The following is an 18,136-nucleotide window of genomic DNA, read 5'->3' on the forward strand; positions in this document are numbered from 1 at the left end:
ACTAACCTTGGATAGGTGATCATTTGACCCAGGTTTCATATGAGTCCTTCAATGTCGGTGGTTCTACCCAGGTGCCCGCTGCGCTGAAATAAATGCACGGAGTGCCTCTTAAGTTCTTCCTCCACCATTAATATCTGGAAAATTCGCCCTATAATGTGTCTACTCTAAACACAACAGAAATGAAGTAAATATTTCAAAAGGAAACATTAGAAATGTTATGTAATATTACTGAACATATCCAAATAACATCTGGCTGACCTTCGGAAAAGTGATAGCCTTTAAAGCAGTATATGATAAAGAATAAAAGCTAGAATTTGAAAAAAAAGTAATAATTGTATATATAAAAGATAAGACTCTTGTATTTACTCTTTGCTTATATGGGCGGCAGCATTCTTTGAACGTGAATTTTTTGTCTGACATTTACCCTGCATATTACATGCAAGTGTAAGGTCATTACAACAAAAGTGGTCTCAACAAATGGTGAGAATAAGTCACTAAATCATAAGCAGTCTGATATAGGGAAATTTAATGACTCGATTTTAATACACTAAAAATCCAGAAAATGTCACCCATCTGTAATAGGCAGTGCTGTATACTTCACTGTTGCTATCTTCATTCTCTATCCATACTAAAACCCCTTGGTTCAACTTAAGGATGACCGCACCTCCGCCTTGAACATCTTGGCTCTGTCCTAAAGGAGATGGTTTGGCCACTCCGGACGCTTTTATGGAATCGTCAACGACCAAATTAAACTGAACATTGGAAGTAGAAGAGCTGACGTAGAAAATAAACATGTAGGTTCCGGTCACTGGTACGGTGAACACACCGGTATGCATGTTGTAAGCGTTTCCGTCGTTTGTAATTACTCTGTCGAACTTGACGACTTGATGTACTCCTAAATGTTCTTGTAAGTGAGATAAGTATACAGAGAAAGACACATGGCCACTGGCTGTCTGCCTTGAGAAAAGACCTGAAAAATACGTTAAAATTGTATTTTTAAGCAAGAGGGCCATGATGGCCCCACATTGCTCACCTGACTCAAATTGGAATATGTTGTTTATAGTCAAGTTGGTAGTTTTAAAGTAAGATATATGAATGGCGACAGTCATGATTTTACGCATTCCATGATATAAAAGTATGCAACATATGATCATATTTTCACTATTTAAACTACTCGTGGATTAACAGTATAGATAACGTAAACAATTTCGCAGTTGGGCGAAGTGTTTGAGAAAGGAACTGAAACGTTTTGTGCACAGAAAAGCACTCATTTTGCTGTCTTCGGCGTTCTTTATCTTATGAAGATCCACCGAGAAATAAGGAAAATATAGGCAAAATGCTACATGAATCGGGACATTTTCTCCGACTGTACGGTATCCAAAAGTCACGTGGGTTGGCCACCCGTAACTCACCTGAGCGATTTTGTACAGGCAAGTAGCTTAGAAAAGCCAACATGCCTATGAGCGTACAATATGTATTTTTTTTACTCTTCCATACCGGACTGGGATTTCCAGTGATAAAACCGTTGCTTGAATACTTTATCTTACAACCATGTGTGCAAGATGACTCTCGTGCTGTAAATGACGTATAACGAACTACATCAGTATAGGAATTTCGTTTAGTTATTATAATTTTTACGTAAAACCGAATAAAATTCGAAAAGTGCTATAAATAAATGCATTTGTTTGATTTATTTTTACTTTAATCTGCTGAATATGACACGCAAGAAAAAGGATCTGTCAATGGATGTAGGGACAGATTGGAAATATCTGGCTCTCAGGTAACTGTTTACGCTGTAACTCAACAGAACCTCATTTTCGCCTAAACAGTTACCCTCGAGACTGTAGTCCCAGGTAAGTACTTTTACCAAGCTATAATCTGTAACTTTTACCTCTTCTAAATTCTCTGTCCGGTACACGTTTTTTCATCATCTGGTCTGGGTGTCCTTTCTTTGCGGCCTCTTTCGATTCAAATTGCGAAATCGATTTGCTATCCATGGTGTTAGAATAATTTGAAACAATGCCGTCAAATTTACAACAGTTCAAATTACATTTTTCTTCGAAAGATTTCAGTTTTGATTTCAGTTTAACGCTTCTTTCGCTCGCATCAAGCTCTAGTTTAGATATCTTCTGAGACTGTCGTTGGACAATTCTTTCCAGTTTCATCATCGCTGCGCCATGACGGGCCAAAGCTTTATCCCTAATTTTCACTTCTTTCTCAAGTTTAGAATTTTTTTGTTCCTGAATTTTCATTAATTCCAGAACATTTCTTATATCATCTTTTGTTGCCAACTGCACATCACCCTTATTTTCATGTTTTGTCTTTTTACCAGGAACAGCCTCCACATCTGAATAGGTAAGCGAAAGTGAGCACAGAATAAATACACATATTTTCAACATCGCCATCATAACTTGCTTTTAAATTTGCTACACTAGCCGACGTTTTATCGCAGACTTTTTGCAAGGCCACGTTATCACTTACGGTATTAGTGTGATTTAGACAATGTCAGTCGTCACTGTCACGTATTCAGTTCAAAAACGACCACTTCATAAGAAGCGTAATAAGTCTTATTTTCAAAGCTTTTGCAAAAGAAAACGAAATTTATCAGGGGACGATAGTTAAAATTGAACAATCCAGGAGTTAAGGAGTGTACTGTCAAGAGATATGGCTCCAGGATGTGCTTACACTTTTAAATTAAATGAAAAATTATGTCGAATGTCCTATGGCAAATCACAAAGCTGGTGAGAACTACGCATCTCTCTTTTTTGTAACGGTTCGTTTATCAAAGATTTACAAATGATTTAAATTATCTAAAAATAACAAAAGTGTCTAGAATCAGATAGATCTCTTGAAATGTTAAACTAATATCATACACCTACTACAATGAGTGGTCTTTCTGTTGCAGTTCTCGTCTGGCTGTTGTCTTTAATATAGCATTAAAACAATATACGAGTCCTGTCATGTACATGTTAAGCCTGTGTCTCTCTCATTAGTAATCTGCACGTATACTCATTGATATTTGCTCTATAAATACTATCATCTACAACATTCAAGTATCATCTCCACACGTTACCAATAAAACTGAATTCCTATACACCGGAAACTTTCAATCTGGCTGAATAGCTAAACAGCTCTGACAGAATATGTTAGAACTTCATACCTTAGTTTCATCTCCTTGTTTTTCGGTTTACGTGTATAGCATTCGGCAATCATATGGGCATGTTATCTATTCCTTCTGTTTAATGCGCTCAGTTGTTTTGCTACTTTTTAACTGTTTATCCATCATGCGAAAAACTGGGCTTCGCAAGAAGGTTTTGGGATAAATTATTTATCTAATCCTCAAATAATCCGCTTATGTTGCGGGGGATGGGGAGTGGGGCGTGCGCGTGTATGTGACCTCATGCATAGTTGGCACCGATAACTCATGGGTGAATTTTTCAGAAGACTGTTAGTACGTTTAGTGGGAAGCAGTACAAGAACCAGGGAATCTTCTAGTATTTACACTTATTCGAATGTCTGTTATTATTAGTAGGAAGAATGGGGATCGAACATAAAATCCCTGTTTTGAGATAAGACAGTTTACAACTGGACCACTTCGTACGCTCTGAAGATTTAGTTCATCTATACGTCGTCAAAATGAGCTGTTGTAACATAAAAAAATTCTGAATTGAATTCTCACCTATAAAGCCATGATACGTTTATGCTTTGAAAAGGAACGCGCATGTATGGAAAGGTGTTTTAACATTACGTGAGCGTGAGAAGTGACAAGAAACACTAAATTTCAGTCCCCGTAAATTTCATGTAAGATTGAATTTAGATCCAGAGATAATGCTGAACAGCCTGTCCCTAAATCACGTATAGAATTCTTTTGCAAATCCCTATCATACTCTGGGTCGGTAATCTGGAATGCTGTTCCAGCATATATTCGAAACTTATAATATATCTCATTTAGTGATTTGTCGCTGAATAAATCATTGTTTGGAGTCCAGATGCGAAGGAATTATATCACGAAGGGTGCAGACTGTTTTAAGACTTAGGACTCTCCATAAAACACACCCCTGAACGACAAACAATGATTTTATTCAAGAGCAAATCACTAAATTAGATATATTATTTCGATTCTAACACGTTACCAAGGAATTCAAAGTACATCCTTGACGACATTCATTAAATATATATATTAACATTCGCCCTATTTTTTCCATACAATAATTATGAAGCCCAAATTGTCTAGTTTCTGATTTACTAGGTTATGTAACTCGCACTTAAAATATTAACAAGAGGACCATGATGGTCCTGAATCGATCACCTGTTCCCGCATGACCCAGTTTTGAGTATGACGTCGTTTTTTCTATTACTTGACAAAGTGACCTAGTTTTTGAGCTCATGTGATCCAGTTTTGGAGATGACCTAGATATCATCAAGATAAAAATTCTGACCAATTTTCATGAAGATCCATTGAAAAATATGGCCTCTAGAGAGCTCAAAAGATTTTTCAAATTTTAGACCTAATGACCTAGTTTTTGACCGCAGTTGACCCAGTTTCAAATTTGACCTAGATATCATCAAGATGAACATTCAGACCAACTTTCATACAGATCCCATGAAAAGTATGGCCTCTAGAGAGGTCACAAGGTTTTTTATTATTTGACCTACTGACCTAGTTTTTGACGGCACGTAACCCAGTTTCAAACTTGACCTAGATATCATCAAGGTGAACATTCTGACCAATTTTCACGAATATCCATTCAAGGGTATGGCCTCTAGAGAGGTCACAAGGTTTTTCGATTTTAAGACCTACTGACCTAGTTTTTGATCGCAGTTGACCCAGTTTCAAACCTCACCTATATATCATCAAGATAAACATTCAGACCAACTTTCATACAGTTCCCATAAAAAATATGACCTCTAGAGAGGTCACAAGGTTTTTTCATTATTTGACCTACTGACCTACTTTTTGAAGACATGTGACCTACTTTCGAACTTGATCTAGATATCATCAAGATGAACATTCTGAGCAATTTTTATGAAGATCCATTCCCAAGTATGGCCTCTAGAGTGGTCAGAAGGTTTTTCTATTTTTAGACCTACTGACCTAGTTTTTGACCGCACGTGACCCAGTTTCAAACTTGACCTAGATATCATTAAGATGAACATTCTGACCAACTTTCATACAGATCCCATGAAAAATATGGCCTTTAGAGAGGTCACAAGGTTTTTTCATTATTTGACCTACTGACCTACTTTTTGACGACATGTGACATACTTTCGAACTTGACCTAGATATCATCAAGATGAACATTCTGACCAATTTTTATGAAGATCCATTCATAAGTATGGCCTCTAGAGAGGTCAGAAGGTTTTTCTATTTTTAGACCTACTGACCTAGTTTTTGACCGTATGTGACCCAGTTTCGAACTTGACTTAGATATCATCAAGATGAACATTCAGACCAACTTTCATACAGATCCCTTGGAAAATATGGCCTTTAGAGAGGTCACAAGGTTTTTCTATTATTTAACCTACTGACGTAGTCTTTGACGGCACGTAACCCAGTTTCAAACTTGATCTAGATATCATCAAGGTAAACATTCTGACCAATATTCATGAACATCTCATGAAATATATGGCCTCTAGAGAGGTCACAAGGTTTTTCTATTTTTAGACCTACTGACCTAATTTTTAACCGCATGTGACCCAGTTTCAAACTTGACCTAGATATCATCAAGATGAAAATTCAGACCAACTTTCATACAGATCCCATGAAAAATATCGCCTCTAGAGAGGTCACAAGGTTTTTCTATTATTTGACCTACTGACCTAATTTTTGACGGCACGTGACCCAGTTTCGAACTTGACCTAGATATCATCAAGATAAACGTTCTGACCAATTTTCATGAAGATCTTGTGAAGTATATGGTCTCTAGAGAGGTCAAAAGGTTTTTCTATTTTTAGACCTACTGACCTAGTTTTTGACGGCACATGACCCAGTTTAGAACTTGACCTAAATATCATCAAGTTGAACATTCTGACCAATTTTCATGTAGATCTTGTGAAATATATGGCCTCTAGAGAGGTCACAATGTTTTTCTATTTTTAGACCTACTGGCCTAGTTTTTGATGGCACGTGACCCAGTTTCGAACTTGACCTAGATATCATCAAGATGAACATTCTGACCAACTTTCATAAAGATCCCACAAAAAATGTGACCTCTAGAGTGGTCACAAGCACAAGTTTACGGACGGACGACGGACGCTGCGTGATCACAAAAGCTCACCTTGCCACTATGTGACAGGTGAGCTAAAAAAAAGTGCCACATATATATATTCACGCTTTAATGTCTGTAAAGACTTAAAATAACTAAATACATAATAAACAATAATTGCATACATTTATTAAGAGTCCAGTAATACTGAACTGTAAAAAATATCATTTCATTATAACTGAATGTAGATCTACATAAGACATTATGTTGGACAAATCGCCACACTTTCACTCTCCATAATCATCAACAGAAGTATCAACTGCACATATATTAGTCTCGTTTGGTCCCAAACTATCTATTCTTCAAACATTGTCAATTTTCATGGCAAGCTCGCCAGATCTCTCTTTGGAGCGACCCCTGTCGGCTTTTCCTTTTCCTTCATCTTTTCTTCAAATAACAATATCCTGAAATAAGACAGAATCATTAAAGATAGAAGAAACTGAAGGTAAAATATTTTAATTTCTTCATATTTACAATACATCTAAAAGTAAAGTATACAGAAAATTTCATAAAAAAACATGCTATTATTTCGAAATCAAGTTTGTATTTTTAATTACTACGTAAATTCGTAAATATGAAGTACATTTTAAAACAACAGAACTGATATATGATATTTCGTTTTACGAAAAAGTATTTTTAGGTGAAAAATGTATGTTGAAAATATAGGATTTAAGTATTCAAGCATTCAAGCTTCACACACCTTTAACAACATTCATATGTTTCCTGAATACGAAATCAAAATTATTCCTAAAAAAAGATTTCATATTTTTGAAATAATATTTCGTTTTTACGAAATACGAAAAGAACATTATAACTTAAATAAATTATAACTTGAATTATAGCTTGAATAATTACTGTTCGTGAAACACACTAATATTTCGTACTTACGAAACAGTATTAATATGATTTAAAAATTACAACATAACTGCAAAATAACTTTCATCATTGCTTAAATATGAAAAACTTTAAAAAATGAAATAGTATTTCATAATTACGAAAAACATTAAATGAATGTAACTTTTGAAATAAAATTGTCAGATGTCACTTTCGGAGCTCCGTATTAAACATGTTTAACCTTTTCAAGGCGCTCATGTGGTTACAGGGAGACAATTCAAACTGAAGTAATATACATAATCGTTAAAGAGTAAATCGCTCTTACAATTTCAGTACTGAACTTTTGGGTCCTAACATCATGGCGATAAAATCTCTATAACAGATTGTCCCCTTGTTTGTGCTGTCTATCTCTCGAATCATTTTCTTCATCTCTAAATGTGTCTTCGGTTGTCCGACCTTCTCCAGCATGCGGGATAAACCAAACATATCTGGAATAACACGAGTTTTAATAGTATCAATGTTTTTCCTGGTTGCTCAAAATGATGTTGATATCAAATAATCAAGGCCATTGAGTGGTCTGTCGCCTGGTTAATCATATTTCGCTGTTCAGATGCGCATTAATTTAACCGCAAGTGCATAAGTTTAAAGATCCAAGCATCTGAACGATGGACTATGGTAAATCGGACGATAATTCATAAGAAGGTCTTGGTCGTTTTCATCATTACATAATCATTGAAATAATTTGATAAAAATTATGTTGGGATTCATTCATCCAAGTAGTAAAGAAGTGACGCCAGGTGGAAATTTCACGTTATAACAGACGCCATAATGCTCTCTTATCCTTTTATCTGAGGAAATCCCCATATACTTTTTAAATATGTAGTAGACTAGCATATGTGCATTTACAGTGTATGTTCATGTTTTTGCTGAATTTCAAAATATATATTGTTATATATTATACAAATTCATATTGTAAGGTTAATAGGAGGATGGTTCTCCGACTCCTATTATACCATTTACGGGGGTAATAAACGGAGTTACCATCTCGGCCTCAAAGAAAATGCTCGCGGCAACCTTGTTTATAGCAGAATATACATTTCCTTCTCTGTTTAAATGGCAATCAAATCGGGCAACGTTAGAATAGTGTTTCTCAAAACGTTAAAAAGAGGTACATGTTGTAAGGAGATACTCAATGTAGTAATCATTTCTTATCCTTCAAATTCATGGGGACTGATCAATATTTATGTATACTAAAGTTCCCGGCTGAAACTGGTGCTAGGGGTCTGAGGGGATTTGTAAATTTCATAATCTCTCATGAACAGACTCATTCAAACAGAGTCTGCTATTGTTTTCTGTCAAATTATGGTCGAGTACAACGACCTTCTACATTAAAATGTTCTGGGGTTTTTTTTGGCTTTTTCAGTCATCAGAAATTTTGTCCCAATACAAATTGGGAAATCGCAGTACGCGATAATAATCTAAGACAATGAAACACTAATAACATCAAATTGTTTTAAATCATTTTGAAAAGAAACTTAAAAACATTTAATTTTCAATCTAAATAGATTATTGCCCCGGTAGCAAGTATAAAAACTACCATGAAAACTGCCAATATGCTTCAATTGTATACAAATAAGAACGATACAGCCTTAAGGGCTGAAAACTTTCTGTTAGTACAAACTCACCAATATTTCCTTCCGCATCTTTTTCAAACTCGAGGAACTTTTCTGGAAAGACAAAGATTAAACAGTGTACTTCAAATAACTCATACCTGTAAACACTTGTACATTAAAATATACAGAAAAGATTCAATTGCCCGGAACATTATCCTGGCTTTGCAGACAAACTGCATCGTGGCAGGTACTTCTTAGTTATAAACATTATCATTAATGTAGCAAAAGGGAAACCAAAGAGCAAACATTTGGCGCTAGCAGACGTTACCTAGTTTTGTCTATGGCATACTGTAGTCCTAAGTAAATTTCCATGGATGGAAAAAAAACAACAAGAAAAATATAACAGAATCCCAAATATCGCCAATACATCACTATTAAACCGTGTCAAGTAGACCTGACATATAGGGCCGCTACAGATGGGGGGCATTGCTTTTTATGCAAATCTGCTGACACCACGGATCATGAGCGGACCAAGAAGAGAGCTCACCATGAACGATTTAAATTACACGGCCATGTACATTGGCCTTTCAGATTAAATGGTAGCTTAATATGAAGGACTCATTTCTAAATTTCATTTAAACAAGAAGAACAGTTTCCCTTAATTTCATAGCAGAAATTTTGACAGGCATATTTCCACGTGACTGCATTGCTGGCCTTATTTTGTGTCGATTTCGTGTGATGTATCGCCCCCTTGATTTATACGATGCATATCTATAAGCCATTATAAGAATTGTAATAAATTCATACAGCAGGGTAAAACTTACTCTTAAACGTCTCTAAATGGTCTGCGAGATCTTCTACCTCGGCGTAATCTGGATCATCAAGTAACTCCTGTAAAACAGAAATCAGTGAAACTACAATAAAAATGTTTGTCAACAAGAATTAACTATCTTACAGACACAGTGACTTGTAATTTTGACATAGTATTTTGTCCGCTTTTCCGTAGAATTTGAACGTTTGTCCATCCGTTAAAGACCAAAAATATGAATGGGGGTACTTCTCATAAATATCTTGGCTTGGAAATAATATTATTGATGCTTAGTGTATAGTGGATTCATCTTCCTACACGTCCATACACGGTGTCCAGCATGTAGGGACTTGAATAAGTACTACCATACATTAATTCATGGCCTATCCTAGTGTCTTGAGCTAGCCTACTCCAGATGCCAAACTATATCAGGATATATACAGTGTGCATGTACCTACATTTACGTGTAAAGTATATGCTGGTATAATGGACTCGGTCAAGATCGAAAATCGAAAATCGTATGGCTTTGGTCAAAATAGTGAAATATTCGAATGCCTAAAGTTTATAATAATAGTATAGGATATGATCCTCTAGAGCCCCCCTAAGGGCTACACAAGGTACCTAATGTGGAGCAGGACCTATACATCTACGTATACTATGGCTTCGAGATACGTCACTTACTCGAAATTTTGACTTATCAACTCGAATTAAGTCGAAATTTCGAGTTACGCATATCAGAATTTGGCGAGAGTATGTTGAAATTTCGAGTTAATAAATGACTTGCACCTGGCACTAATGATCTGCCGTACAATTTTTTCTGAAACCAATGTTTAATGTTTTTGTACAGATAAAATGTTTATATAATGATAGTCAAATTCTCTTTATACCTTATTAATTTCCTGCAGCGCTTCTTCTTCCCGATTTGCCTTTATCCCATAATTCTTTGGGGCTGAAAGAGTAAAAATACTGTTATTTATTCTATCAGACCTTAGCAGCACGAATTCATCCAGGGTGAATCGGTACAAAAATGAATAGAGAAACCGTACAGTTTCTGAATTCGAAAACAGGCCAACCCACGTGACTTCTGGATATCGTACACACGGAGAAAATGTCTTTTGCCTATATTTTCCTTATTACTTGACGGATTTTCATAAGGTAAATGGAGTCGAAGACAGCAAAATGAGTGCTTTCCTCCGCACAAACGTCTGCAATTAGTTCTCAAACACTTCGCCCAACTGCAAAGTGTGTTCGTTATCTACACGATTAGTCCACGAAAGTGTTTGAGACAGGTACTGAGAACCGATGGCAGATTCTTTGTGCGGAGGAAAGCGCCCATTTTGCTGTCTTCGACGCACTTTATTTAATGAAGATACGTCATATAGCCAAACTGTTACCTGAATCGAGACGTTCTTTCCGTGAGTACGGTAAATACAAAAGTCACGTGGGGTTGGCCACCCTGATAAAGCATATTCTGGCAAAATGTTACCAGAATCGAGACGTTTATTTCGTGTGTACGGTATATATACACGTGGGTTGGCCACCCTGATAAAGCACATTCACAATCTTAGAAGGAAAAAAAACTGCAACCTTTTGTATCGACATCATTTTTGAGTACACGAGATGGTAATGTGGTCACTAGTAAAGAAATTTCCCATATCGTCTTGAAACGTCAGCGGAGGTAGCTACAGAGTCGCAGATTTTACCTTTCTTTAATGTTTACGTTAAGCGGCACCTTTAATCTACTTTACAAATATTTAAATAAAAGAAACAGTTAAAAGATCAGTGACGTGTCTGTTTAGTATAAACCTTCGGTACTTCTTTAACACAGATTTTTTGTATGTAAAGGTATAAGCATACCGCTTTATGCTTCGAATGTATCATGGTTTATTAAATTTTGCATTTATTCTAGTGTTACATTAGTTATTAAGTGTCTTGTGCTGAATGACAACAGTATATTGACCATTTAAATGCGTAATACCAAAATATCTTTCGTGTTTTGTCACTAACTGTATTTGACGGAAGTCATATTGAATAGTTTGGAGTGATTAATTATATGAACAAATAAGTTAACATCTTTCTGTAGTCGCGGTCGCATTAATCACCCCTAACTGCTCAGTATACAATTAGTCACCAAGCACGAGATGGACAAAAGATAGTCAATGTGCAGTTTCTATTAATCACCAGACATATACTAACCTAACAAGCATACATCAAAGGCACATGAAAGTGAGTATTGCATTACAAATATAATAAACCATGATACAATTGCAATAATGCACTGGCGGATATCCCCTTCCATACATGTCAAAATCCCAGACAAATAGGTTGTCAACATGAAGTTTACGGTGAAACTGCTGACATGAAAACAGAAAAAAAAACACTTCATTTTAGTGATTCAGAAGTGCCTTGCTTATTGTATATATTTAATTCATCCTTCCCTATTTTGTCAATATGAATAGGCATACACAAATTTTTACTATGAATGTATTATCACATCCTCAAGCAATATTGTGGGGAGGGTGAACTTTGATCTTACATATTTAACCAATTTTCTATTAACACGGAAGATGTGTTTTTCAAGTTTGCAGCAAAACTTCCTTGTTTGTCTCAATGAAATAGTTTTTTTCATCAGTTTGAAATTGAGGAAAAACACTCTTATATACTCTGCATTCATCTTACTTGTCTATCTTATTGAAATCTGTTCAAAAATTAGAACAGGATTTATAGCGAAGTAAAATATGTAAATAACTTATTCATTGTATAACTTAATTTGAGGTGACTCGACTGAGTAGATTTATTACGCTGACAGTATACATGAAACACACATTACTTACTGAATAGATGTACGACTATCCATTAAACTGACATCTTACAAAAATATTTTATGAAAAATGTGAGTACTAGTAATCTGTTTAAGACGAAAAATTGTCGATCTGAGGCCCGTTTTAGTGCAAAGTTAGCATTTAGAAGGACGGTGCTTCACGAACATCATTTTCAGTCTTTTCGGCTATTCTTAAAATCATTCTCAGCTGAAGAAAAAATGTAGGTCTGACATAATATTGAATCAATGCAGCTCTACAAACACAGTTAGTTTATACATTTAGTAATTTAATTTCTTTGACGAAAATTGTTTGCACTTATAGTTAGATTTGAGAAATAATCTACAGAAAGATGAACAGTAGATAAATACCAGTAGAATTTATTAAATGAGCCGCGCCATGAGAAAACCAACATAGTGCATTTGCGACCAGCATGAATCCAGACCAGCATGCGCGGAACAATTTCCCTAATTGCAACAGGCTTTGAAAGCGAACACCATGGATCCTGACCAGACTGCGCGGATGCCCAGTCAGGTCTGGATCCATACTGGTCGCAAACGCACTATGTTGGTTTTCTCATGGCGCGGCCCAAATCGTTGCAGAAGCACTGTCTTACGAATCTCCTTCATTCGGAGGCACAAATATGTGTACTTGCACTTTGTTTATCTATTTATAAGCTTCGTTTCACAAAAAAAAATGAACACAGAGAAACAGCAACAAAGAAACAGCGTTAAAACAAAACAAAGTCTTGTGTTAAATATTTAGAGAGAATGCCCGACAACTTTATCAGGATTCCGCAGCATTTATAGAGGGCATTTTGCTACATCGTTTAAATGCCAATACTGAATAGAAAGCTCTTTGGTATTTATTCAGTTTATACAATCAACAAAATGGTGCTGGAAACTGACCGAATTACTTCTAAATGCATCTGTGGAACATAGATACGGCAGTGAAATTTGCTATTTAACATGTTTTTCTGGTTAATACGCACGAGTTGTGTCTAGTTTCATGGTAATTTAACATATTAACACATATGCATGCAGTTAAGCATAACTTGTTAAACTTATGAATGTACATGCCGAATAGATATTTAAAATATTTAACAGAAAAAATATTTATGCAAAATTGTTGGGTAAATCCCTCTGATCTCTTTAACTTCGAAACCGACTCGATAGTTACGATATGTATTATAAATTCCGTGTTTTTCCGCATTAAAAATGATTTTCTAACTATGTAACTTATACGACGTATACAGGGATTTGATCCCGGACAACAAACCTTTGTCCGGCAGACTAAATGCACGAACTTCCTCATTATCACCATTTCCTTCATTTTCTCCTTTGTTTTCCACATTCTGTGCACTACTGTCGACATTTTCTCCTTTGTTTTCGACATTCTGTGCACTATTGTCTACATTTTCTCCTTTATTTTCCAGATTCTGTGCACTATTATCTACATTTTCTTCACCGTTTTGCTCATTTCCCCCATTTTCCTCCGTTTTCATTTCCTGCTCTGTATCACTCATTTTTTTGTTTCGTTTAATTGACAAAAAAACCCCCAACAACTTAGTTTTCTTCACTAAATTTAATTACTCCCGCTAGTGCAGTTTCTGAAATCCTGTGATGTGATTTTCAAGTGTCACACGAGTGTCTACATTGTAAGTTTTCCCCATTTAAACTTCCTGGATGTAAAACAATAGTATATACTTATAAAACGGAAACCTTGAAGCAATTATCTCAGTTTTTCCTATGAACTATGTTCACTTTGTATCGTATCCACTATAGTACGGCTTAGAGCGTGAATCATTTTGTTGTGTGTGCATTTTCAAGGGCTATTGATTTTACAATTTGGTGGTTGATTCAGCGCAAGTATCTTTATTGGGATTAGATACAGACTAAATGCGATACAGTGTAACCTCTCTAGTGTTGCTCCGAATAGAATTGTTTACTCAGAACTTTACGAAAATAATCTATCTTTATATACTTTATTATTACTTTTCTTTTTTTTTTCGGAAGTGTCGCCTGCAGAAGTTATGTTGTATTTTGACAAATTTAATTAATGTCTTGTACACTTCCATCGAGAATTCTACCTACTGCATCACATGACGTCTGAGAAGTTTTCCAGGCTTTCTGACAGCGGATCCAATTTTTGCAAGTAGTATCACCAAGCAGTCGGGGCGGGAAGGGGTTTGGGGCTAAGGATTAGGGGTTGAGATGTGGAGCAAAGACGAATAACAACGTTTCAGTGACGCCAGTAAGTATCATTCAGCTTAAAATACACCTAAGAGTCATGACTTTATGTCTCACCGCGATGTCACCGCACATTTTTCTTAACAGACAAAGTTCGTATTAGGTCAGTTTTCCTTTCTGTTTAAACCAAATGTCAACTGACAGTTTCAACACATGCAGGTGTCCATTTAAGACGAATACAAAAGCCACACGAGGTCAACCTCCTAATAGGATCACATTTATAAATGTTAACATGAGAACATGACAGTTAACATCAATGTTACATGTTTTCTCCTTTAAATAAAATTTGCATTCTTTCAGACAATTTTCTGTACGATTAGAATGTTTATTCCTCATTTGATATTGAAATAGAATGTAAATGGCAAGTTTGCTTACAGGCTTTCCACGCTAAACTCTCATCTTAATAAGGGTAGACAGTAATTTTATACAACTGTATTCACAATCTTTGCTTATTGTGATCACGAAGCAGAAGGCAGTCAAGAGAATTTATTACGGACGCTGAAGACACAGCATCATTGCATTTGAAGTGCGCATGTCAAACAGGAAGCGGATATTGAAATTTTCATAGTCACAGCACCCAAAAGTGTATCCGTCTTGACTCATCTTACATTGATCATGAACTACGCTAGAAAAAATCAGTGTCAAACAGAAATCAATAGAGAGAATTTCAACAAAAGCTCAAGTTTTAATGCACGCTGCATTAGCTGAAATTAAATCTTAAATGGCTATGTTTCGAGATACAGGACTTGAATATTTAAAAACGTAGCCCCAGTAATACTGATCAGCATAATTCGGCAGTGCACTCAAAATCAACATGGGTTGAGTACTCGCCAATACAGCTTTATGATCTCGATCTTTGTTTAGGAAAACCAAGTGTTGTGTTTACATTTGTAAATTTTTAACATCTGGACTTGAGGAACGCCAGCTATAACTTCGTGCTTGAAACGTCAGACGTTTTGTGTATGCACGCCAGGCATTTTGGTGCATGCAGTTTCATCAAGAATCATCTGCTTTAGATTCAACCACTTATTTACAGCATATCCCATTTCCTTGCATTTCAACAAATTTGAAAAAAGCAAGTTTTAAAGAGAAACATGTCGTCTGCTGTATACAAATATCATTCCATTTTCAATTGGTTTGAAATATAAGGAGGATGTATCTGTCGACAACTATATTATGTAATCATTGATGCCTTTTTAAAAGATCTTTATAATACGAATAAAGCCCTCATTCGTCCCCTTTATATTCATTCCTGTGGAGTTCTCTTTAGGAGCATTTTGTTAAACATTAAATATCTAAGCATGCATTTATCAGCTGAATAGTTTCTTTAATAGAGGATTCATTTTTTGAAGTACTTTTTATTTCGTTTGAATGTACGTAAAATCTTCATGAAAATATATACCAACATCTGTTTGCTTTTCAATGCATTTGCAGCAAGAACACTTGGTATGAAGTGGTTATTTCGCAAAAAGAAAAAAAAGCAGGAAGTCTACTTCAATGAAATCAGATAAAAGTAATGAACGCATATTTTTATCAAAGGAAGACTTTAAGCGGGCATGACACGGAAGTGACAGTTTTTTAAGCATTCCGCCGTAGTTGCATATACCATATATTACACGTACAAATTTCAGGCTTATACTGAAAGTTATACTTTATTAACAGCTTATGTTTTAGATAAGTTATTTTCGTTTTAAAGATAAAATACATATCTGTATTAAAATTTTACTTTTTCAGACTATAAACAGATTTTAAAATAATATAATTCTCAATGATGTTTAGGTATATTACTATAAAAAATAGAGAAAAAAGAAAGAAAAAAGTTTAACTTACGAACAAGACCTTCAACGCCCATGGTTGCACTTTATATCCTTTACAAAAAATACAGAAATAAAATATGTCCCGACGTATTAATCACCGCTTTGTCCTGATATATTGACAACCTTTTGACAGTTTGGACAGCTTACTGACCGAAATCTTCATGAGCAATTATACGTTACAATTTATCTCTTAATCATCTATTATTTTGCGTGTCGGGTCAGTTTTATTTTACAACACCTGTGGTTTCCGCAAGGAGGGAAGAAAATCTGTATAAAATCCAAACAAACGTGGAATACATTTATAAACAGAGCATTATGACTAATATTCAGATAGTTTACCCGATTTCTTCCCTGTCTAGATAAATTAATAAATAAGCGATTTGAGAAACATTTTCGGTAAACGTTTGCTAATTTAACAGAACAATTAATTCTGTAAACAATTTAAGTCATATCATAGTTGTTTATAACTTGAGGCAAAGGGCAGAACATTTCGAAAACATTTCTTTTTCAATCACCAGGTTGTGTCTGCGCATTTTAGATATTTTCATTCCGAGAACAAACAGTAAAAACTGCCGCCTTCTTTTCTACTGGCAGCAGCACCATTCGGTTAACTCTTATTCAAATTCTGTATGGGAATTGTTTGACAGTCTAGCATTTTTTTTTGATATTTTAAAATAGTTTTGCAGCCATATGTATTGTCAATTTTACATTTATCCAACATACATGTAAACTACCTTAAAATAATACCATCGCTTTATAATAAAATAATGCTTAAACAAAATATCCGTTCTAAAACATCTTCAACTAAATAAACTGTTTTGTCAAAATATTTACCTAAAGGCTCTCCCTCCATGACTGACTTCAAATGTATATCTTCTGTTTGATTATCTCTTATTTCAAAATGGCTACATCTGGCCACGTTCACGCAGTTGTACTGCGGAACTTAAAAGCCGATGATAGCACGCGTAATAGTAATTTCTGTTTAAAACTTTGTTGATATCTATTCAGGTTTGTACAGAAGAAATGATATCTTCCGGTCACAGGATCTTTATTCCGGAAATGACATAAGCAAAAGATGCACATAACTTTTCCCGCATTCTTGTGCCGGAACTACTAACTGAATTTTTTAAATCCCAGTACATACTCTGATGATATCGGATAGAAAGATCATACAGAAATAGAATATGCAAGATCAACACTTGAAAGCTCTATTTATAAAATTTATCATTAAAATAACGTTACTGCAATCGTCACGTAAGTTTTCGTGGAAAAAGAAGTTTCTCTAATGAAAAAATACTTCGTCCCATTAAAAATATATGGAGTCTAAATGCATGTCCTTATAGATATCAGATATTCAGCTAATTGATATTGTATGTGTGGACGATTTCAGAGGTAACAACATTCGATTGGCAACAATTGTTTACAGACGTCACGTCGCCATGTGAAAACGTGCATTTTCCCTAACGTTAACAGTGAAAACTAGCGCTGTACTTGCTCTATGACCCTTGTTAAAATGAATGAGTTATCCTCGAAAAATGTAATACCATACTTTACTTGTTACTGTTTTTGTATTATTTATATAATGATGTTGCTCTTGTTCGGGCCAATATGCAAACGGAACATTTTTGATAACAACTTTAAAACGCTTGAAATTTGATGCCACGGCAGAACGTTTGCTTTTCCAACAGCTGTCGTTAGTTGGTGACTTCGTTTTGCTTCAGATATCTATG

The 18,136-nt window shown here is 35.3% G+C and overlaps 2 protein-coding genes across 4 annotated transcripts; both read right to left on the bottom strand.

Annotated features, from left to right (window-relative positions):
* Positions 1-273: 273 nt before the first annotated feature.
* On the bottom strand, positions 274-2,489 carry LOC123558705 (uncharacterized). The gene is made up of 2 exons (XM_045350584.2): positions 1,892-2,489; positions 274-970 (listed from the first exon to the last, which is right to left on the bottom strand). The coding sequence occupies exons 1-2, from the start codon at positions 2,406-2,408 to the stop codon at positions 540-542; spliced, it is 948 nt and encodes a 315-aa protein (XP_045206519.2). The 5' UTR covers positions 2,409-2,489; the 3' UTR covers positions 274-539.
* A 3,886-nt stretch (positions 2,490-6,375) lies between these two features.
* On the bottom strand, positions 6,376-17,468 carry LOC123556193 (allograft inflammatory factor 1-like). 3 transcript variants are annotated; one of them, XM_045346761.2, is made up of 6 exons: positions 17,241-17,468; positions 10,409-10,470; positions 9,538-9,604; positions 8,786-8,827; positions 7,426-7,588; positions 6,376-6,670 (listed from the first exon to the last, which is right to left on the bottom strand). In XM_045346761.2, exons 1-6 carry the CDS (start codon positions 17,257-17,259, stop codon positions 6,586-6,588), a joined length of 438 nt encoding a protein of 145 aa, XP_045202696.2. In that variant the 5' UTR covers positions 17,260-17,468; the 3' UTR covers positions 6,376-6,585. The 3 variants fall into 3 exon arrangements, with proteins under 3 accessions (XP_045202696.2, XP_045202695.2, XP_045202694.2); XM_045346760.2 differs by lacking the exon at positions 17,241-17,468 and adding an exon at positions 16,420-16,456; XM_045346759.2 differs by lacking the exon at positions 17,241-17,468 and adding an exon at positions 13,619-14,087.
* Between the last annotated feature and the right edge of the window lie 668 nt (positions 17,469-18,136).

The sequence above is a fragment of the Mercenaria mercenaria genome, chromosome 4, assembly GCF_021730395.1.
Source record: "Mercenaria mercenaria strain notata chromosome 4, MADL_Memer_1, whole genome shotgun sequence".
In the NCBI taxonomy this organism is placed as follows: Eukaryota; Metazoa; Mollusca; class Bivalvia; order Venerida; family Veneridae; genus Mercenaria; species Mercenaria mercenaria.